At 40.9% G+C, this 24589-nt stretch overlaps 2 protein-coding genes across 3 annotated transcripts; both read right to left on the bottom strand.

The window, feature by feature from the left end:
- Positions 1–1867: 1867 nt before the first annotated feature.
- Positions 1868–23168, bottom strand: LOC146380768 (uncharacterized). Of its 2 annotated transcripts, XM_084940113.1 has the most exons (3): positions 7360–7505; positions 6888–7069; positions 1868–5734 (listed from the first exon to the last, which is right to left on the bottom strand). In XM_084940113.1, exon 3 carries the CDS (start codon positions 5697–5699, stop codon positions 4359–4361), a length of 1341 nt encoding a protein of 446 aa, XP_084796239.1. In that variant the 5' UTR covers positions 5700–5734; positions 6888–7069; positions 7360–7505; the 3' UTR covers positions 1868–4358. The 2 variants fall into 2 exon arrangements, with proteins under 2 accessions (XP_084796239.1, XP_084796240.1); XM_084940114.1 differs by lacking the exons at positions 6888–7069; positions 7360–7505 and adding an exon at positions 23112–23168.
- On the bottom strand, positions 16888–23226 carry LOC146380767 (uncharacterized). The gene is made up of 2 exons (XM_084940102.1): positions 23112–23226; positions 16888–19175 (listed from the first exon to the last, which is right to left on the bottom strand). The coding sequence occupies exon 2, from the start codon at positions 19138–19140 to the stop codon at positions 17734–17736; it is 1407 nt and encodes a 468-aa protein (XP_084796228.1). The 5' UTR covers positions 19141–19175; positions 23112–23226; the 3' UTR covers positions 16888–17733.
- Between the last annotated feature and the right edge of the window lie 1363 nt (positions 23227–24589).

Raw genomic sequence — 24589 nt, 5'->3', positions numbered from 1 at the left:
AAAATGAATATAAAGTTTACAGCATATCTTGTCACTGTAAATTGTTTGCACTGTTTATATATTTATATTATTTACTGTAGGTATTGGTGAAAAAAGCTTGTTTGAAAAATGTTGTGAAAATCTGAATTCTTGAAATTAGAATTGTTGTGCCTTATTTTGTTGATCTTTTTACATATATTCCTTTTGAAAATACTAAAATTTGTATATTTATTTATTTCTGTTTGTCTGATAGCATTTATTTATAAAATAAATTGGACATTTCAAACAGTTACTCGCTACTTGAGTAGTCTTTTCACCAAGTACTTTACTCTTACTCGAGTAACTTTTTTGAAGACTACTTTTCACTTTTACTTGAGTAATAATATTTTAAAGTAATGCTACTCTTACTTGAGTACAATTTTTGGATGCTCGACCCACCTCTGTAACCGGGGCATGATCAGAAATGACGATTGGATCATATTTACAGTCTGTAATAGCACTCAGTAAGTAGGGGCCAACCAGAAAAAAATCTATCCTAGAAAATGAGTTATGCACTTTAGAGTAAAATGAATACTCCCTTCTAGTGGGATACTTAAATCTCCAAGGGTCTACAAGTTTATGTGACTCTACGAACGACTGAATTGTTTGCACAGATTTAGATGGTCTTAGTAAAGATTGGGAAGAGCGATCCCAAACAGAATCCATTACCAGGTTGTAATCCCCAGACATAACCAGATGATAACTATCCAGATTGGGAATGGAGCTTAGCATTAGCGCTCAGCCTGAGCTGGAGGTTTAAGGGTCGAGGGTCTGCGCGCCAGAGGTGGAGGTTTGAGCTCCGGGGGTCTGCGTGCCAGATGGGCTGCTTATCCCAGGCTAGAGGTTTAAGGGCCGAGGGTCTGTGTGCCAGAGAGGGCCATTCAGCCCAAGCTGGGGGTTTGAGCTACATGGGTCTGCACACTAGAGGTGCCCGCTCAACCTGAGGTGGAAGTTTGAGCGCAGAGGATCTGCGCACTGGATGGTCCCGCTCTGCCTGAGTCGGAGGTTTGAGCACCGGGGGTCTGCGAGCTGTCCATACCTGCCACACCTGGACGCCCGCTTCTTCATCCAGCACCGACTGCACCGCTGCTTCCGAGTCCAGCAGCGAAACACCAGCCATCAGCCAAGACCAATAATCACTGGCCACTTTCCAGGCCAACAGCTAAGGAGCTGTTGAGAGCCACCGGAGCCGTTATGTCGTCACTGCCACAGGACCCAGGGCAGGCCGGTTGATCTGTAACACCACTGTCACTGGACCCGGGGCAGGCTGCCTGAGCCGCAATGCTGCCGCCACTGGTCTCATGGCAGGCCGCCTAGACTGTTTTGGTGCCACTGGATCCATGGGAGGCCGCCTAAATGGTCTTGCCGGTGTTGCCACCAACCAAGTTGGCCACAAGAACTTGGCTTGTTGGACTGTGTGCCGCTGCTGCTGGAGGTGCAGCCGGGTTTTTTAATTGTTTGGACTAAGGCTCTTTTTGCCTTTGATATTGTTTTGAGTCCTTCGTCCTGGAAAACCCGCCCCCCCCCCAGCAGGCTCATTCATTATGCAAATGTAGTGTTTATAAGATTGGAGAAACCTGCAGTCAGCTGAGACTGAAGAAGTCTCTTGGATGAGTGACGAAACGTTTGTCCCACTGAAAACGCTACGTCCAGATGAACAGAATCATCTTCTGGGATTTCCTTACCTGGATGATTGAGCATGCATCAAGATATTACCCACAATTACTTAGGTACACGAGAACAAAGGAACAGCAAGTCAGTTTCTTACAGAGGAAGAAATAAATAAATAATTATACTGCAATTAATTTTAAGCAGTGTGTAATTATTCAGAAAAAAACGGAAAGATACATCACATCTTTCTACATTTTATTTTTCATAGGATTCAGTTAATCTTTTACATACTGCCTGGATAAAATGACTACAATTTATGACTTACAATAAAAATATTTTTACTGCAACATAAAAAAAAATGTAGGTTTGTCTCTTCATGGAGCAAAACACACTCACATCCTGTAAGAAAACACAGACCACTGAAAACTTTACACATGGGTAAGAAAATATTTAATTTTCCACATACTGCCTGTTTAAAAATGACAAATTTATCAATTTACCTTTTTTTTTTACTGTAACATTAAAAATTGCAGGAGGGGTTGTGTCTTTGTGGAGCAAAACAGACTCACACAATATTGTAAGACAATAGAGCCCATTTAAAACACATTTCATGTGAGTTACAACAGAAGTGGCACAGCACCCACACTGAAAATTACCTCACGATGAACAGCCAAATAAACCAGGGGTCCCCAATCCCAGTCCACGAGGGCCGGTGTCCCTGCAGGGTTTAGAGGTGTCCTTGATCCGTCATAGATGATTTAAAAATGTTAAATTATCCCCTTCAACATGTCTTGACGTTGTCCAGAGGCCTGGTAATGAAGTAATCATGTGATTCAGTGTGTTGACCCAGAGTGAGATCTAAAACCTGCAGGGACACCAGCCCTCGTGGACTGGGATTGGGGACTCCTGAAATAAACAGTAACAGGTCTGACAGTTTGACCCAGAAGGTGAACTCTTCTGACATTTTGCTTTTCTTGTGATCAGATGATGGGAGTAATGTTTGCTCTGTATGCTGTTTGTGGACACAGCCAGTGAAGTGTAACTTGCTAAACTTGGAACAAGTTGAATTGTGAAGCCTGATCTCAAGTTTTTTAAGCAGCATCCAGAAGAACTTTTGTTCAGACCCGTTTCTCCCACTGTGTTCAAATGAACCCTGTCAGGGTAATGTCTAGGGCTGCCATGATTAGTCGACTAGTTACGATTACGTCGACTATCAAAATCGCCAACGGCCAATTTAATAGTCAACGCGTCGTTTGAAGCTTTGTAAGATCCCAAAAGACGCAGGAATAAGTAGTAGGATTTAAGAGTGTAATAACGGACTGAAACAGAAGATGGCAGCACTGCATGAAGAAGGATGACAGCAGACAGTCAAGTCAAGTGATTATCAGAAGTGTGAGATGCTCGAGAATATACTCCGGTGTCCTGTTATATTTTAGATAGCAAGGAGTAGGGATGGGTATCATTTAGGTTTTATCCAATACCGGTGCCAAACCGGTACTTTTGAAATGGTGCCGGTGCTTAAACGGTGCTCAAACCGGTGCTTAAAGAATGGAGAACACAAAACTGGTCCAAAAACCTCTCATGTTCAGCTGTTTTTTTGTAAAAAGATAACAATGTTAGTCTTTTCTGCAGCTATGGGGCATATATGGTATCACTCTTGGCTGGAAGTAGTGCTTAAACAATGGAAAAAACACAAACTTTGTCCAAAAACCTCTCATGTTTAGCTGTTTTCCACTTTTTCTTTGGTCATTTTAGCCTTTTTGGCCAGGGTGAAGGGAGTATCTGCCATCAAACAAGAAGACAGCCGCATGTAACTACGACAGTGTTTGCTAGTTCACCTTACATGCATTAATGTAATAACGTGGTTAGCCTACTCAACGTAATTACACACGAACAACATTAAGCTACTGATCCAGAGAAGAACGGCTGCTGCTGCCATCATCATCCGTCATCATTTCTGCTACACTGGCAGGGCTAGGGGCCAGGACTCTCCTCTTCGGGTTTTTGGGGGATGTTGCTAACTCCGGGTCCGATAACAGGCACCACACCCGCAGTAGATGTGCTCGGTGTGAGGTCTCGCAGCAAGCTCTCAAATACGGCGCATTTCTCGGCTTTTAAAAAAACCGCTATGCGTCGCCAGGTGTTTCATCGGATTTGAGGTGTTACCTCCTTTGACAGTATCAAAGTATCACCTTAAAGCACTTGTTGCAGGTTGCTGAGTTTGCATATTTTGCTGTGAAGTACAGCCAGACTTTGACCGCTTCGCCTTGGGCATTTTTAATCTGTAGCTCTGCTCTAAAAGAACGTACGTACCTGGACCCGCCTACTATCCTCGGAAACGTAAAATGATTGGCTAGAATCTAAAGTGTATCACAGCTCAGGAAAAAAAAGTACCGAAATGTGCGCTGCTTTTCAGTCTGGTTACTACCGTTTATGTCAGAACCGGTGCCATGATGGCACCGGATACCCGTACCCATCCCTAGCAAGGAGTTTATTAAACTTCACCAAAACAATCTGCACATTTCATTAAAATTTAATAAACTATCACCTTGTCTCTATTCTTAGTTAGCACATACCTTAAACACTTAAAGCTGTAAGCTAATGATAGTTATATAAGAGCAGATGCATGCTGTACATTTTACGTCCAATGGATGATGATCTGATTAGTCGACTAATTGCAAAAATAATCGGTGACTAGTCGACTATCAAAATAATCATTTGTGGCAGTCCTAGTAATGTCCCATTGGTTTTCCACTTTTCTCAGAGGAGGACACTTTGTGGGTTTTCTGATGCCTCAATAGATTTGTTTTATGGATGAAAGACTTTCCACAGTGACCACATAAAAATGATTTAACTCCAGAGTGGATGAGCTGATGTGATTTTAAGCCAGTCATGTGAGTAAAAGCCTTTCCACACTGACCACATACAAATTGTTTAGCACCAGAGTGGATGAGCTGATGTGATTTTAAGCCAGTCATGTGAGTAAAAGCCTTTCCACAGTGACCACATTTAAATGATGTAACTCCAGAGTGGGTGAGCTGATGTGATTTTAAGCCAGTCATGTGAGTAAAAGCCTTTCCACACTGACCACATACAAATTGTTTAGTACCAGAGTGGGTGAGCTGATGTGTTTTTAACCTTTCAATCTCAATAAAAGCCTTTCCACAGTCACCACATACAAATTGTTTAGTACCAGAGTGGATGAGCTGATGTGATTTTAAGGTAGCAATGTGAGTAAAAGACTTTCCACACTGCTCACAGCTGAAAGGTTTATCTCCACTGTGGATGAGCTGATGTCTTTTTAAGTTACTAACGTAAGCAAAAGCCTTTCCACACTGATCACAGCTGAGAGGTTTATCTCCACTGTGGATGAGCTGATGTACTTTTAAATTGCCTATCTGAGTAAAAGACTTTCCACACTGATCACAACTGAATGGTTTCTCTCCACTGTGGATGAGCTGATGTCTTTTTAACCTATCAATCCCAGTAAAAGAATTTCCACACTGATCACAGCTGAAAGGTTTAACTTCACTGTGGATGCCCTGATGTTTCTCTAAGTGATCTCTATCCGTAAAAGACTTTCCACACTGATCACAGACAAATGATTTACCTCCAACATGGATCATATAATGTCTCCTTAAGTGACCTTTCTGAGTAAAAGACTTTTTACACTGATCACAGTTGAAAGCTTTAAATCCAGTGTGGACGACCTGATGTTGTTTTAAGCTCCATCTCAGAGCAAAGGTCTTCCCACACTGATCACAGCTGAATGGTTTAACTTCGCTGTGGATCAGCTGATGTGTTTTTAAGCTCCATCTCAGAGCAAAGGTCTTTCCACACTGATCACAGCTGAATGGTTTCACACCGGTGTGGATCAGCTGATGTGATTTCAAACTACCAATCTGAGTAAAGGTCTTTCCACACTGATCACAGCTCAAGCTTCTGTCCTCCCCGTTGGCGCGCTTGCGTCTTCTGGGCTGCTTCATAGCGGGAAAAGTCTTTTCCACAGGGATCGCCGCTGGCTCATCTTTACCTGCTGGCGCTGGATGTTTTTGGTTGATGTCATCCATGTGCTGAGGTTTCGGCCTGCTTTCACTTCTTTCTCCTGTAATGACAAAGAACCCAAACAGTGACATCAGGTCTATACCTTCAGCTCATCCACAAGTGCCCCCTCTTACCTCACAAAGATAAACAGTTTCACCATCTGCCAAACGTCTCAGGTGCCTGGGGACGCTATGCTGTGGTAAATATTTGAAGGGAGCTCATTTTGGGGATAAAAGTAGTAAAAGTTCAACATTGTGAATAAAATTTTGGCTTGTGTGACTTCAAAGTTTTTTAGTTTTTACTTTGTTCAAATTTGAAGAACATCACACTTACAATGTGCAGTTCAGGTTGTATGTGTGAGAGCTGTACAACCAAATCCACACTGACTCAGATTTCGCTCTGATTAACCACGAGGGTGTCACACAGTTATCAAAGTCTGCAGACACTGTCAGCTGCAATCAACACCTTTTATTATAATGCACAGGTGAGTTATAATGCATCTCCACTAGAAGATGGTCCCCTGTTATCTACTTTTTTACAGGCAAGCGTGGGCGAGAGTCTACAGCTTTCTACCCCCCAAGGACACGTAGTCTAATGCCTTTATTTTTCAGGGCCATGTCCACTTAATACTACACTATATGGTTATATGGCATTTTAGTTCATATAAAGCATAGAATTGAGGCACTTCAAATAATTTCATCTCAACACCTCCTCCCTGGAGATAAGGAGAAGGAGTCTCACTATCTGCCTAATGTCTCATGGTGCCTGGGAGTGTCAGTCCAACTCACTCACAATACCCATCTGTGTGTGGAATAACCTGTGAAATACACATTTGATGTTTTCCTATATGTAGAACAAAGTCACACAAAATGTACTATAGATATTACTAAAGTGATATTGTCAAAACATATGATCAACACATAAAATAAAGAAATGTCCATCACAAGAGTTAGCAGCTTACACAAGAAAAGACGTCAGAAAGACTATGAAAGAAGAGAAGTGGAAAAGGAAAACAGAGCATTTTTAATGAGGTCATGATCACTCCACAGACATCATTACAAGAGTGTAACTCAAATGATAAAACATTAAGTTCCTGAGGCAGACAAACAGAGAGGCTAAACAGAAGGCAGAAATTAAACCAAAATGAGCTAAGAGAGAGAGACCCTGTAGAAAATGATAAAGTTAAGCAACCAATGTAGTTATAATTGACTTACTCTGGATCTCTCAGACTCAGGAGGGGGCGAGCGGCCGGCTTTGTAGTTGGAGTCGGACCAGCAGACACAATGGGCTCACTGACCTCCACTCCCCAAGTCAGTCACCACGAGGACAAGTTCTTTGTTTAGAGATGATTTAATCCAAGCTCACCAACAACATCACTCAGCTGTCCTCGTCAGAACTAATAAAATAAAAGCAGTTACATTTAGAAACGTCAGTTTACTAAACATAAAAATATTGCTCTTTTAGCCTCGCTGACATGTTCTGTAAAGATTAAATGACTTAAATCATCACGTGGTTTACAAAAACACATTGTTACTAAACTCAGCAAACAATTGCGCATCCAGAAATAACTGTTTTATCTCGTTTGACATGGAAACTTAAAATTACAAAGACACACTGAACGCACCTTCCTACCAGCTGTAACCTAACAGGAGAACATACGTTCGTCTTCGCAGCTGCAATACATACCTGACAAAAAGCCGTTCATCATTTAGATTTAACACGACGCTTCTCCACAATACTTTGATGCGGGTTCTTCAAAAAGTGCCCATTTTTAAAACGGCGGAAAGACACAGCAAAGAGCACAGTACGCACACCCCTTCTTCTTCGTCTCCTCCCCCTGCTTCTTCTTCTTTTTTTTTTTTTAACAAACCTTTATTTAAACATCAGTACAATACAAACTAGAGTTAAACAATACTATACTAAAGGTGTTATGCTTACAAAACATTGGATATAATAAACAAACAAATAAACATTATTCAGAACCTACAAGGGGAACCTGCTAGGGGGAAAAGTTTAACTGATTAAAGCAAAGAGTAAAGTGATTGAAGGATCTTCATTTTTTTTACACACAACCATAGTTTTTATAGCTTTGGGTTAGTAGAGTTCTTAATTGAATTAAGATATTGAACAAGCTCATAGGAAAATACATAAAAAGAGGGATGTCTTCCTAAACATTTGGATTTGTGAATATGACATTTAGCCATTAAGATGAACAAGTTAATCACATATCTGTTGTCAATGTTGAAATGTGTTCTTGCACTTTTGACAAAATCTGCAGTTTGCATCAATGTCTAATTTGAATTTGCTTTGAAGATAATCTTTAGATGGGTAAATTCTGTGTATTAATTTATAATAAATGTCTTTAACTTTGTTGGTAATTAAAAACTTCGTCTTCCAAACTTCGTTCCACATAATATCGTCAGACAACCGGTTCCAGAAAAAAATTACATACGGTTCTGTGGTTATACTATCCTGAAATAAAGATCTGATAGATTTGTTGTTGTTTTTAGAATGCTTAGAAATGCATATCTTCCAACAAAAGTTTATAATAAAGATGCCAACGGCCTGTGGAATGAAGTGATATTAGGTTTATTCTTAAAAAGCATACAAACCTGTGATGGTATTGAGCCAAATTTTTTTGTATAATCATCACGATTTACAGCTAAATTATTAAATATAGACAAAATGTTTCATAGGAAAAAAGCATACCATTGGAATTGAATAATTGGTCGACTAAAACAATATTATTCCTAAACCAACTCCCTAAGAAGAGAGATTTTCTTTTATATAAGATATCCTTGTTATTCCAGATATAATAACTGTGTGGACTAAAGTTCTGCTTCTAAATAAGAGTCCATGCTAAAAAAAAAAAAAAAGCTTGGCAATGAAAAACAGAGGTTTTTATGGGGATTTTATGAATATTAAAATTACAAGTAAGGAAAAAATCAATGCCACCTAACTTAGAAAACATGTACATAGGTATATATAGTATTCCAAATGGATGTAGAGTTATTAATTGGATTTTTTAACCAATTTATTTTGAATGTGTTATTTAGAGTGTGTTACGGGTTCAAAGTATTGGAGATGGATACAAGAGGAAAACCAATATAACAACACTGGTCCGGCCGGGTTGAGTCAAACGATGATTTTAATGTACACACGTGGGAGATGGACACTGTAGGCAGACAGCATCAGATCTCAAAATGGTGGAGCATTGATCAAACTCTTATAGCCTCTAGTGGCCCCCACCTAGTCATAAAAGCCTAAACATTCACATTCTTTCTCTCACACGGCGCCTAAGCTACGACCTTGGCTCCCTGTTTATCTGCTCCTGCTGAGATGGGGCAGAAAACCTCTCTGGTATGTTCTGTTCTCTTCTAATCAGACAAATAAGGCGATGACTTTCTGAGAACAGTATTTCTTATAACTCAGCAGTATAATGCATCATAAAACAATATCATTCATTCACAATAAATCAGCAGTCTAATGTAATGCAAATCAGTTTAACAAATGTAATAGTTATCACCTTCTTCTAATTCAGGAGAATAATGCAAACTAAAGTTACATAATAATTCACAATCTTTAATTAGGGGTATAACATGGCATAAGGTAATATTATAATCCCACAAGTGTCAGAATCTAACACAGTAAGTCCTCCATTGACACAGGAGTTCATAAGAACTGTTTTTTTTTTTTAAAGTAGTGTGTCCTATTTTTCCAAATAAAGTTGAAAAGTAACTTATCAACCTCTTTTATGATTTTATTATCAAGGTAAAATGCCAATGCAGCATAATAAGACGAGAGATGCCATCTGCTTTAGTTATTAATACTCTGCCTTTTAATGATAAATCTCTTAAGAGCCACTGATTAAATCTGTGTTTGAGTTTCACTAGAATTAGATAGAAATTTTGATCAATTCTTCTTTCCTGGTTTTTGGTTATTCAAATACCTAAATAACGAACTTCTTGTTTTATTGGAAGGTTACACAAAGCTGTTTTTGAACATTCTTTTATTGCCATAAGTTCACATTTAGGAATATTCAAGTACAATCCAGAAACTTTAAGAAATGTGGAGATTGTTTCAATAGTAATAGAAATTTGATACTCATCTTTTAGGAATAATGTAGTGTCATCCGCTAACTTTGTTATGAGTAAATCTTTGCCAATTAGCGATATACCTTTTACATTGCTTGAACAAAGTAAGCAGATTTCCCTTCTTCACGTGCTTTCTTTATAATGGGCCACAGCTTCAGTCTGTTTTCTTTGTCCTCTCTCGTCAGGTTTTCAGTGAACCGCAGATGATTATTTTGAAGGAAAGGATTGTTCTTGGCAGCTTTCAGTCCATGAAATGGATGATGATCCCTAAGGGTTTCCGGTAATTTTGTTTAGGTTTCCCCACTCGATGAGCAATGTCTAAGATCTTGGGAAGTAGCGTTCAACTTCAGAAATGTATTCGTCACATTTCTGTGTAAGCATTTCATTATTCTCAACCCTCTTCTCAATGTCCATAATCTTTTTTTTTCCTTTGGTTTCAACGTAACTTTATTCTTTCATGAGTTATTTAGAAGATTCTTTTTTTTGTTGTTGTTGTTGTCCCGTTTGGATCTTTAGCCATCAGAATTGTTGTCTTAAGGCCAAGAAAGATGCCAAGCGGATTTATTTTACCAAGTGGATCATCATGGCCTTGCCATATTGGTCCATTTGATTGACCTTTATTATAATTATGTATTTATTTTATTTTCGGTTGCTACAAACGGGACAGACATGACTGGGGGATAGGACAGGGAGAAAGAATGAAAGAAAGAGAGGGAGATAAAGAAAAACAGAGGGGAGAAGAGACGGTGAGAAAGGGGGGAAGAAAGAAAGAAAAACAATCAAAACACCTGGATCACCTGTATGGAGAAAAAAAAAAAACAGAAGAGAAAGCAAAAAAAAAAAAGGGCTACATGATAAATGCAGCACCATCACAATAAACTAGTGAACACCCGTGTGTACACCTGTGTGCACACCTGTGTGGATCAGCATGCTTGTATTCCAAAGGTTTCTCTATGTAACGATCTGCTAGGGAGTGTGGGGAGCCATAGCCCCGTCCCCCAGGGCATGAAGCAGGTATGGAGGAGATCCAGGCCCCAGACATCCAGAGACCCCAGAGTACGAGGACCCGATGAGGGCCACCAAAAGGGGGGGGGAACCGTGTGTTAAAAGCCAGGGCATAAAACTGTTTCTTTAGTAGTGATTTAAATTCATCAAGTGTTTGTGAAGATCTAATATCTAAGAGAAGACTATTCTAAAGTCTGGGACCTGCCACAGAGAAGGCAGAGATTTGAGATTAGTCTGTGGGATGTGCAGCATTAACCTTGAGTGACTCCACATGGTTTTTCCTGGAGCATAAACACAAAGGAGCTCAGACAGGTAAGAGGGGACTTGGGCGTTGAGTGACTTAAAAACACAAAGTAAAAGTTTAAATTGGATCCTGTAGGAGACAAGAAGCCAGTGTAGAGATGCTAAAAGTGGGGTTATATGCTCTCTCTGTTTGGTATCAGTTAGCAGTACAGTACCTGCATTTTGGACCATCAGAAGACGATGAATGGAGGCCTGGTTGAGACCAAAATACAATGAATTGCAGTAGTCCAATCTGCAAGTAAGGAAAAGGTGAATGACACGTTCGAAGACATTCGCGGGGAGGTACGGTGTTACCTTGGCTAGCTGTCTTAACTGAAAGAAGCAGGACTGGACTACTGCACTCACCTGCTTATTCAATTTTAAAAAAAAAACATCGAGGTAGACAAGGTAGGTTTTTTACGTGTCTTACAGTTGGAGGAAAGGGGGCAGAGTGCTATTGATGTGATTATTGACAATGTTGCCGACAATGATAACTTCAGTTTTGTTTTGGTTTAGCTGTAGAAATTTTATAGACATCCACTGTTTGATGTCATCAAGGCAGCATAATAAAAGCTGTGGACGGTCTGACCCTGCTTTTAAAGGCAGATAAATCTAGAAATCATCAGCAAAGCAGTGGAATAAAATGTTGTAACGCGAAAAGTTGGAACCCAATGACAACAAATACAGTGCAAACAGGGCAGGACCCAAAAAAGAGCCTGGAGGTACAACATATTTAAGAGGTGCTATTTTAGAGCTATGGGCCCATATATTTTGCTTTTTTTCCCCGGCCTGTCCTGTTTGGTTCTATTGCCATCAGAATTATTGTCTAAAGGCAAAGGAAGATGCCCAACAGATTTACTTTACCAAATGGACCATCCCACCTTGCCGTATTGGTGTATTTGATTGACCTTTGCTTTTATTGTTTATTTTATTTTCACTTGCTACACACGGGACAGACATGACTGGGGGAAAGAAAAGGGAGAAAGAAAGAGGGAAAGAAAAACAGTGGGGAAGAGGAACGATGATAAAGGGCAAAAAACAAAAACCAACAAGAAAACAGACAAAAAATACAAATATCAATCACCTGGACCACCTGTTGAGAAAGAAAAAAGACAAAACAAGCCAAAAATAGAGCAATATAAAAAACAACATCATCGCGATGATCTATGTGAATATAACAGTAAATACTAAATATTGAATATTATTGTGCAGCACGTAGGATCGACAGCGCACAGTGTGCTTTGAGGTAGGAGCCAAAAAGGGTGTCGTTCGTGTGTGTGAGCACCCGTGTGTACACCTGTGAGCATGAGTGCGCCTGTATTTAAAAGGTTCCTTCATGTAATGATCTGCCAGAGGGTGTGGGGAGCCACAGCCCCATCCACCAGGGCACGAAGCAGGTATGGAGGAGATCCAGGCTCCAGACATCCAGAGACCCCCAGAGCACAAGAGACCAAGGAAGACTAACGGAAGGGCAACCATACCACTGTCCCGGAAAGAGCTGAGGAGAGCCCCAGATGAGGAGTCACAGCAGCCGAGGAGCAAAAGCCAGGAGGGGTTACAGTAACGTGCCCATGAGCTCAGCTGGCAGCCAGCTGTGCCAGAATGAGCGGGCCCCAGGCCGAGAGGCTGAGGGCACCCCACCCGGTGTGTACCTGGACGCCCATCCCCGGACACAAAGAACCACCAATGCACTGATGTCTGAGGGGATCTGCCACTGGCAGGGGGAGTGTTGGGGGGAGATAGGCCTCCATACCTTGGAGGGCCTGAGATGTCCCCAGAGAGGTGGCATCTGATACCCGACCTGACATATAGACACAAACAAACAGGCACACACAGATACAAACATCCATTCCCACCCTCATGCTCTCATATGCAATTACTCAACACTCACCCAACGTGGAGAAAGACATAAATAGACACATTACACACAATCACACTCCCCAAGCGTACTCTATACCCCAGGTCTAGGTACCCTTGCCTTGGAGGTGGAAACTGCACGCAGACCCAGGTGGTGTCACCCTCTTCCCAGGGGTGAAGCAGAGAAGCAGACCGCCCCAACTCCGCAGCAGCAGGGAGGCCCCACATTCCAACTCATCCTCCCAGCCAGCCCGCCTCAACAGGCAACAGGGAAGTAAGGTGCATTTAAAACCCAAGAGGGCATTGAGCTACCTGTCAGAGAGCAGCAGGTAAGCGCATAGCCCCTCCTGACAGCCTTCAATGTCTACGTGTATTTAAAGTTGACAGGTGGGCAAGAGGTGAGGTTGTACACCCTGATGGTCTTCTGGATGCCGTGTAGCGTGCCCACCCCCAAGGTCCTATATGTATGTGTTATGAGAGTGTGAGTAATGTGAATGTCTAAGTTGTGGGATAAAATTGAGGCACAGGCAGCCAGAAGGGGACGGGGGGGGGGTGCACCCTGGTGACACACATTTACCCCAAGGCCTGGCATGTGTGGGTGATTGTGGTGTAGCGAGAAGAGGGAGGCAGCTGGAGATGGGGAGGGAAGGGAGGGGCCACTTGCCCCTTCCTTCCCTCCCCATCTCCAGCTACATTTGTGTTCTGGGCAAAAAAAAAAGGTGTGATTCACTTTGGGTGCTCAGCAGCAACAAAAGACGCCCAGAACACAAATGTACAGTAGAGGACTAAAAACTTGGTACCTCCAGCTCCAGCAAGTGGCCCCTCCCTGGGGCCAGCACCTCCGCTGAACCCGGTAGGCACCCCCCTGGTGGGTTACAGTGTATGGTATCCATACTCTGCAACCCACCAGGACAAGGGGGCCCAGGCCCATCTGGACCGGGGCCAAGTTCAGCAGCGCCGCCCGGCCCCACAGAGCCCGGGACAGCCCATCCGACCCCACCACAGAGAAAACTGCACCCAACCTGTCATCAACTCATCTTCGAGACTACACAAGACAATAGACACCAAGGCTGAGATCTTCCTCCACCTCTCCTATATCTTCCCCAGGCCAATATTAATGTAAAAAGACCTTCCTGACAAGTAGGGCAGAAACCACTGGAGGGCACATCCTTTTAGTCCAGGATGAAATTCTAGCTGTGATTACAGGATGTCATGGTTGACCGTGTCAAAAGCTGCTGACAGGTCCAACAATAAAAGGGCAGCAGGGCTGTATTAAATTCGGTTCCTTGCATTCTTTTGGCGGCGAAGAAAAACTGGGCTCAAAGTGGTCTAACTCAAAAAATGATCTTTATTTTACATTCCTGGGAATGGGGAGCTGTTAGGTGCTATCATGCACCCACAGCTCTGAAAAATTCATAAGATGAATCTGTATGTGTCTAGTTCGGCTACGTCACACACACACCCTCAGTTTTCTCAGTTCCTCTTTCTTTGTGTCAGATTTCCAGTGCAGCTCTACGCTAAACTTCCTCTTTTCTTTACTTCTCCTTTCTAAAGTCTGTTGCCAGGGCAACAGGGGCAATATATATTAAATACATGACAGCTGCCGGATTCCAAAGTTAAAAGAATATAATTAAAAATCCTTAAAAGTGCAGTCTCAGTGCAATTTAGAGATTTAAAAATATATTGGAATTTTTCCGAGATCTTGTTAAAATCAAGGTGGGCCTGCAAGTAGACAACTTTCACCAAAACTGTAGACAGAAAAGGAAGCTTTGAGATTGGCCGCGTCCTCATCCAGCACGGTCTGCACCGCTGCTTCCAAGTCTATCAGCGAAACACCAGCCATCAGCCAAGACCCATAATCACCGGCCACTTTCCAGGCCAACAGCTAAGGAGCTGTTGAGAGCCACCGGAGCCATTATGTTGTCACTGCCTGAGCTGCAATGCTGCTGCCACTGGTCTCATAGCAGGCCGCCTAGACTGTTTTACTGCTGCTGGACCCGTGGCAGGCTGCCTGAACTGTTTTGCTGCTGCTGCGGGAGGTCGCCTGAACAGCCTTGCCACTGTTGCCACCAATCAAGTCGGCCACCAGAACTGTTTGGTCGCTACCGCTGGGACCGCTCCTGGCTTGTGGGAATGTGTGCCCCGTTACTTGAGGTGCAGCCTGGTTTTTTAACTGTTTGGACTAGGGCTCTTTTTGCCTGGATATTGTTTTGAGTCCTCCGTCCTGGAATCGCCCACCAGCCACCCGGGGTTGGGTTGACTGTATTAGTTTTTGTTTTAGGGCCTTCAGGAGCCAGCCCTTAGAGGTGGGGAATTGTCAGGGACCCTGGGGCTGAGGGACCCAGAGTCCGTGAGCAGTGTGGACTTGTATTATTATTATATGTTTTAGCTGCACTGTGCTGCCGTCTGTGTTCCACAGGTTTTAGATGTCACCCTGGGTCAACATTCCTGAATCAAATCTAAAATGTAACATGGGTATCATCTATAACATATGTAATAAACAAAATTATCTTCTCCACTGTCAGTCCTGTATGACTTCCAGGTGTCTGTACCAATGTCTGTATAAAATACTGACTTGATCAGAAAAACTTCTTTTCATTGCAGTTGGCAAACGACTTCAGGTGCATTACCACCACCTTCTGGACTGGAGTGTGGATCAGAACAGCTTTTACATCGTTATTCTGATATAACTACCTGCTGCTCTTAAAAACCTAAATATTATTCTGTTAACTACATCATCTGTATTCCTTTGTAATATTTCTTTTATCCTTAATAGGACTGTATCTGTAAGTCAGATTTGAGTATTTGCCTTCCGAGATATATATATATATATATATATATATATATCTCGATATAGTGGCCGACTATATCACATTCTAACATTACATGATCAGATGTCTCCTCTTGAATATATATCTTTGTTAAGTCTAATTGTTGAATGTTGTCATTGTGTTTCTTAAATTTGTTAGGTCTTAGTTCAATCTATAGGATCAAGCCAGTCCTTTGATCCTGACCACGTCTCCACCCACTCTGTGCTGGGGGAGGTTTTATTGCAGATACATTCTCTCTGGAAGATCTGTTTCTTGTGATGTTGCTTCCTGCTTTTATGATCCTTTTGGTGAGCAGGAATTCATGGATACAGACACACACACACACACACATTCTCACACACTCACTCAAACACACACACACACGTTCTTGCACATGCATACAGATGTTTACACATACAGACACATAGTGTCTTGTTTTAGAACCATTTGGTGGGAGGTGCTTTTGCTGGGATGTGTATTGTGTGAACTATTTTCCCAAGAAAAGGCAGCAAGCGGAGGCCGGATTTGGGGTCATTTTGTGGTAGATACTGATGAGGCCTCCCTTGCAAGTAAATTGATCGATCGCTGACTGTCTTGTTTAACTCATGATGAATAAGTCCCTAAACTACCGGGGCTTGTGGAAACACAGACCCAACAATCTTCTTCTCTTTTATTCAGTTGCTTCTTCTACATTGTCCAACTAGTCTCTATGTACTACAATAATTTCTTTTCAATTGTGCCTGCTTTTTTCCTTTAACGTTACTTTGATCATAATAATAATAATAATAATAATAATAATGTGTTATTGTTGGGGTATAACGTTTTCTGTGATGTCAGATGGCTGTTTTCATAGAGAGGTCCACTGCTGTAAACTTTTATTTCCAACTGCTGACTCAAATTAAATCCTTTTAATCTCCTGTACTTCCTTCAAAGAAATTGTGTCCTCAGCAAATCCACATGTCCTGAAGATGCAGGAATCTGTGTTTGAAATCCTTGGAGATGGTGTATAAGCGAATAGGGACCCACAAAAAGACAGGACACAAAAATCAAAAGATCAAAACGGTCCACAAACATTCTCCATGGTCTTGCCAGAAGGTGGCACCACACCTAAGTTACAGTCAGCTGGGACCGCAGTCTGCAATTTTTCAGACAATAAGAAAGATGCGTTACATTTTAATACATTTTATTCATAGGATAAAGTAAATGTGTTTACATATTGCCTGGTTAAATGACACACATTTACGACTTACAGTAATAATATTTTCAGTGCAACATAAAAAAAACAAGGTTTGTCTCTTCATGAAGCAAAACAGACTCACATCCTGTAAGACAACAGGGACCATTGAAAACACATTGCACATTGGTAAGCTGCAACAGAAGTGGCACAGCAGTGACACTGATAATTACCTCACGATGAACGGCCAAATAAACAGTAATGGGTCTGACAGTTTGACCCAGAAGGTGAACTGTTCTGACATTTTGCCTTTTCTTGTTATCAGAAGATGGGAATAATGTTAAGTCTGTATGCTGTTTGTAGACACAGCCAGTGAAGTTTAACTTGCTAAACTTTTGCCAAAATATAAGACAACAAAGATGCACCAGTCAATTAAATGCATGAAACAAAATGGAACACAAGCTGCGATTCTGTGAAGCCTGATCTCAAGCTTTTTAAGTTTGACGCAGCATCCAGAAGAACTTTTGTTCAGACTCCTGTTTCTCCCACTGTGTTCAAATGAACCCTGTAAGGGTAATGTCCCATTGGTCTGCCCCTTTTCTCACAGGAGGACACTTTGTGGGTCTTTTGATGCCCAGTAGATCTGTGTTATGGATGAAAGGCTTTCCACACTGACCTCATACAAATGATTTAACTCCATACTGGATGAGCCGATGTGATTTTAAGCCCTTCTTTTGAGTTTAAGCCTTTCCACAGTGACCACATACAAATTTTTTAGTACCAGAGTGGATGAGCTGATGTGATTTTAAGTGACAAATGTCATTAAAAATTTTCCGCACTACTCACAGCTGAAAGGTTTCCCTCCACTGTGGATGCGCTGATGCATTTTTAACCTATCAATCCAAGTAAAAGCCTTTCCACACTGATCACAGATAAATGATTTAACTCCAACATGGATCATATAATGTCTCTCTAAGTGACCTTTTTGAGTAAAAGACTTTCCACACTGATCACAGTTGAAACCTTTAAATTCAGTGTGGACGACCTGATGTAATTTTAAGCTGGATCTATGAGTAAAGGTCTTTCCACACTGATCACAGCTGAATGGTTTCACACCGGTGTGGATCAGCTGATGTGATTTCAAGGTACCAATCTGAGTAAAAGACTTTCCACACTGATCACAGCTGAATGGTTTCACACCGGTGTGGATCAGCTGATGTGATTTCAAGTTACCAATCTGAGTAAAGGTCTTTCCACACTGATCACAGCTGAATGGTTTCACACCGGTGTGGATCAGCTGATGTGATTTCAAGCTACCAATCTGAGTAAAAGACTTTCCACACTGATCACAGCTGAATGGTTTCACACCGGTATGGATCAGCTGATGTGATTTCAAGTTACACATATGAGTAAAGGTCTTTCCACACTGATCACAGCTGAATGGTTTCACACCGGTGTGGATCAGCTGATGTGATTTCAAGCTACCAATCTGAGTAAAAGACTTTCCACACTGATCACAGTTGAAAGCTTTAAATTCAGTGTGGACGACCTGATGTTGTTTTAAGCTGCATCTCAGAGAAAAGGTCTTCCCACACTGATCACAGCTGAATGGTTTAACTTTGCTGTGGACAACCTGATGTTCTTTTAAGCTGGATCTATGAGTAAAGGTCTTTCCACACTGATCACAGCTGAATGGTTTCACACCGGTGTGGATCAGCTGATGTGATTTCATGTTACAAATCTGAGTAAAGGTCTTTCCACACTGATCACAGCTGAATGGTTTCACACTGGTGTGGATCCGCTGATGTGATTTCAAGCTACCAATCTGAGTAAAAGACTTCCCACACTGATCACAGCTGAATGGTTTCACACCGGTGTGGATCCGCTGATGTGATTTCAAGCTACCAATTTGAGTAAAAGACTTCCCACACTGATCACAGCTGAATGGTTTCACACCGGTGTGGATCAATTGATGTGATTTCAAGTGACCAATCTGAGTAAAAGACTTTCCACACTGATCACAGCTGAATGGTTTCCCACCGGTGTGGATCAGCTGATGTGATTTCAAACTACCAATCTGAGTAAAGGTCTTTCCACACTGATCACAGCTCAAGCTTCTGTCCTCCCCGTTGGCGCGCTTGCGTCTTCTGGGCTGCTTCATAGCAGGAAAAGTCTTTTCCACAGGGATCGCCGCTGGCTCATCTTTACTTGCTGGTGCTGGATGTTTTTGGTTGATATCATCCATGTGCTGAGGTTTCGGCCTGCTTTCACTTCTTTCTCCTGTAATGACAAAGAACCCAAACAGTGACATCAGGTCTATACCTTCAGCTCATCCACAAGTGCCCCGTCTTACCTCACAAAGATAAACAGTTTCACCATCTGCCAAACGTCTCAGGTGCCTGGGGACGCTATGCTGTGGTAAATATTTGAAGTGAGCTCATTTTGGAGATAAAAGTAGTAAAAGTTCAACATTTATCACAGTTACAGTTATCAAAGTCTGCAGACACTGTCAGCTGCAATCAACACCTTTTATTATAATGCACAGGTGAGTTATAATGCATCTCCACTAGAAGATGGTCCCCTGTTATCTACTTTTTCACAGGCAAGCGTGGGCGAGAGTCTACAGCAGCGGTCCCCAAACCCCGGACCGGTACTGGTCCGTGACTCGTTTGGTACCGGGTCGCGAGAGTTGATGCTCGGGTGTGAAATGCATGGGTTTCAGGATTTTTTATCGGTTTTCAGCATTATTTTGTTATCGTTTTTATTGTCAACTCGGTTTTCCTAGGTCTTTTCACGTGCGTCATGTATAAATCTTCTTTTTTTAGGTACCAGTAGAGTTGGATGTGTCGAGACAACTTTTACGTGGTCTTGGTCTCGACTGACTTTTTTCTTGGTCTTGTCAAAAACAACACACAACATTCGAAGCACATTGCGCACCGTCGTAAATTCCCCCTAATTTTGGTACGACCCGAGCTCAGGCACTAGGCGATTGAGCACAGCCGTTACACATGTGAGCGAGGGGGGAGAAGCTGCTGCCTGCAAGTTTGCTGCAGACAGAGCAAAGCTTAAGTTTAACCAGGTACCAAAGAAAAACAATCGTACCGTACAAATAATGTAAATATGACGGTGTATCACCAAAGATTGATATCAAACTGATTACTTGGCCCATATTACGCTACTCGCTCTTCGAGTGAATCAACAAATGGCAAAATGAAAAGCAGAACAACAATGCTGTTTTTCTTTTTAGAGAGTCTTAGCTTACATGTGTGTTTATTCCATATTTTTAGTTGTCACCCTCCACGGCTAAATAAATAACTCTAAATCGTTTTCAGTTATGTATGGATGAACACAACAATCGACATAAGGGGCGTCTTTCAAAGAAAAAAACTCAGGTAGATGTTATTTTATTGATTATGCTTTGTATGTTGTTCAATATATTTCTATGCCAAACAAGAGGAATTTCAATACACAGCAGTATATTCACAGTTAAAACCAGATATTTAGATACACTTTAGGGAGAAAACATGAAAAAAAAATGTTTTACTGTTAAAAATCAATTTAGAGTAAACTTGTTTTGTTTTAAATAAATAAATATTGAAATATATTTTAAATTAGTTAAATGTCAGAATAAAGAGAGAGAGAGAGCTGTCTGTTTTTTATCACTTTCATCAAATGTAGGAGTACATATACACTAAGTTTATTGTTAATTAATAAGAAAACTCCAGACGATTCCATTCTGAGCTTAAGAAGCTTCTGATAGGTTAGTAGAGTCCATGTGAGAAAATTGGTGGCACACCTGTGGATCCATATAAGGCAAAACACAGAGCCTGTTTCTTTGACATGGGAAAATCAAGTGATGTCAACCAAAACACCAGGAAAAGAATTGTGGAGCTCCATAAGTGTGGCTCAATTTTGAATACAATTTAGATGCCATTTGCAATTAAGAAATACAGATAGTTTCTCTCTTTACTCTTACATTTTTTATATGTATCGATCTATAAAAATAAACATTTAGTCTGATTTGATGTTACAATTAAAAAAGTATCTTTTTTTTATCTGAAGAGTATGTAAATATCTGGTTTCAACTGTATATTTGATGATGTTGGTGTTTGGCTTGATTGTCAGCACAAAGAGGGAGAGAGAGGAACAGAGAGAGAGATGGAGAGGAGAATGAGGACAGAACAGAGATGGAACAAGAGCAGGTGAGACGCACATGTCAAATGGTTGTTTGCCCAAACTCTTCAGAACATGCATCTAGTAGCTAGTGTATCTTTTTAGATACCATTTGTTACTTTTCAAATTCTATATTTATTAAGTTATGCAGGCTTGTTTGCGCAACAAGGCTAAATAATTATATAAACTTTTCTGTATCTAAATAGTACTGTGTTGTATTTATCTGCAACATCTTAAAGGCCGGTCCGTGAAAATGTTGTCGGGCATAAACCGGTCCGTGGTGCAAAAAAGGTTGGGGACCGCTGGTCTACAGCATTCTACCCCCCAAGGACACGTAGTCTAATGCCTTTATTTTTCATGTCCACTTAATACTACACTATATGGTTATATGGCATTTTAGTTAATATAAAGCATAGAATTGAGGCACTTCAAATATTTTCATCTCAACACCTCCCTGGAGATAAGGAGAAGGAGTCTCACTATCTGCCTAATGTCTCATGGTGCCTGGGAGTCTCAGTCCAACTCACTCACAATACCCATCTGTGTGTGGAATAACCTGTGAAATACATATTTGATGTTTTCCTGTATGTAGAACAAAGCCACACAAAATGTACTATAGATATTACTAAAGTCATATTGTCAAACCATATGATCAACACATAAAAAAAAAGAAATCTCCATCACAAGAGTTAGCAGCTTACACAAGAAAAGACGTCAGAAAGAATATGAAAGAAGAAAAGTGGATTTTTAATGATGTCATGCTGAGCCTCTTGTCCCGATTGTTTTATGTTGGGCTGAGAACAAACAACCAATACTCAGATCAGGTCCAGACAACAGCAATTATGTATTAAGCACATATGTGGGAGAAGTACACGATACCACCCTCAGTGTAGTCGGGTAGATCTCAAAGATGTCAGAGGTTGTGTGTGGAGGCGTGGAAGAGACGACCCAAACGCAGAACTCACGGTGCAGAACAAAGAGGATTTATTGGAGCGAGTGAATGGACAAAGCAGCAACGGCAAGACTGACTAGCTGACTGAAAGACTGAGTGGCTGGCTAAATAACTGAACACAGACGGGAACGACAACATAACATCAACATCAATGACACGACACTATCTTATAACATATAACATAAATACACAGGCTGAAAAATTAGTGATTAGAGACAGGTGAGAGAACAGCTAAGCATAATGAACTAATGATAAATGGGAAGGGAGCTAGAACATAATGCACAGAGTGAGGCTAACACAATAAAACAGGAAGTAGAACATGCAGAGGATAAACAATGAACAAGAACTGAAAATACCGGGTCAACGGCCCAGGAACCCTGAGAAAAAGAGGAAGCACGAGAACTTCTTCATTTAAAGGGTTGTACACACCCAAGCTGCATGAGCAAGTTACATATCATGCATCAGCGACAGTTAGCTGCATCTCCTTTTTACAACACTTAAAATGCAGTTTCGAGACCCTTTCACCCCCAGCTGTCTCCTGTTGTTCGTTATGAGGCCCGTGATCGTGTATGCCACATCCTGAATACATCCTGTTCTAACCGCTCCTCTGCAGGAACGTATGCAGTTACAAGCAAAACACTTCTTTTAATGTGTTTTAGTTTAAATATTCTTTTGCTTCTTGATTGATTGACACCTATTGAAATACTACTACATGTATATTTCCCACAATCTCCAGATAGATCACTCCATAGACATCACCTTCATATGAACGAAAACAAAGAGTTTAACTGAAATGATAAAAGTAATATACTACTTTATATTACTGTATACTACTATTCTTATTGTATATCTTATATCTTATTCATCTGTTCCTCTGTCTCTCCTGCTGCTTTGAGCATGTACATGACAAAAGAATTTCCCTCGGGATAAATAAAGTTATTCTTATTCTTATTCTTAAAACATTAAAGTACTGAGGCAGACAAACAGAGAGGCTAAACAGAAGGCAGAAATCAAACCAAAATGAGCTAAGAGAGAGAGACCCTGTAGAAAATGATAAAGTTAAGCAACCAATGTAGTTATAACTGACTTACTCTGGATCTCCTCTCAGACTCCGGAGGGGGCGAGCGGGCCGGCTTTGTAGTTGGAGTTGGACCAGCAGAGACAATGGGCTCACTGACCTCCACTCCCCAAGTCAGTCACCACGAGGACAAGTTCTTTGTTTAGACATGATTTAATCCAAGCTCACCAACAACATCACTCAGCTGTCCTCGTCAGAACTAATAAAATAAAAGCAGTAACATTTAGAAACGTCAGTTTACTAAACATAAAAATATTGCTCTTTTAGCCTCGCTGACATGTTCTGTAAAGATTAAATGACTTAAATCATCACGTGGTTTACAAAAACACATTGTTACCAAACTCAGCAAACAATTGCGCATCCAGAAATAACTGTTTTATCTCGTTTGACATGGAAACTTAAAATTACAAAGACACACTGAACGCACCTTCCTACCAGCTGTAACCTAACAGGAGAACATACGTTCGTCTTCGCAGCTGCAATACATACCTGACAAAAAGCCGTTCATCAATTAGATTTAACACGACGCTTCTCCACAATACTTTGATGCGGGTTCTTCAAAAAGTGCCCATTTTTAAAACAGCGGCAAGACACAGCAAAGAGCACAGTACGCACACCCCTTCTTCTTCGTCTCCTCCCTGCTTCTTCTTCTTCTTCTTTTTTTTTTTAACAAACCTTTATTTAAACATCAGCACAATACAAACTAGAATTAAACAGTACCATATTATAGGTGTTATGCTTACAAAAAAATGTATACAATAAACAAACAAATAAACATTATTCAGAACCTACAGGGGGAACCTGCTAGGGGGAAAAGTTTAACTGATTAAAGCAAAGAGTAAAGTGATTGAAGGACCTTTATTTTTTTACACACAACCATAGTTTTTATAGCTTTGGGTTAGTAGAGTTCTTAATTGAATTAAGATATTGCACAAGCTCATAGGAAAATACATAAAAAGAGGGATGTCTTCCTAAACATTTGGATTTGTGAATATGACATTTAGCCATTAAGATTAACAAGTTAATCACATATCTGTTGTCAATGTTGAAATGTGTTCTTGCACTTTTGACAAAAGCTACAGTTTGCATCAATGTCTAATTTGAATTTGCTTTGAAGATAATCTTTAGATAGGTAAATTCTGTGTATTAATTTATAATAAATGTCTTTAACTTTGTTGGTAATTAAAAACTTCGTCTTCCAAACTTCGTTCCACATAATATCGTCAGACAACCGGTTCCAGAAAAAAAATTACATACGGTTCTGTGGTTATACTATCCTGAAATAAAGATCTGATAGATTTGTTGTTGTTTTTAGAATGCTTAGAAAAGCACATCTTCCAACAAAAGTTTATAATAAACATGCCAACGGCCTGTGGAATGAAGTGATATTAGGTTTAATCTTAAAAAGCATACAAACATGTGGCGGTATTGAGCCAAATGTTTTTGTATAATCATCACAATTTAAAGCTAAATTGAAATGTAGACAAAATT

Source organism: Perissodus microlepis, chromosome 9 (assembly GCF_051167445.1).
Source record: "Perissodus microlepis isolate ML-2025 ecotype Zambia chromosome 9, ASM5116744v1, whole genome shotgun sequence".
Classification (NCBI taxonomy): domain Eukaryota; kingdom Metazoa; phylum Chordata; class Actinopteri; order Cichliformes; family Cichlidae; genus Perissodus; species Perissodus microlepis.
The sequence above is the reverse complement of the archived record's forward strand: the minus strand, read 5'-3'. Positions and strand labels throughout refer to the sequence as shown.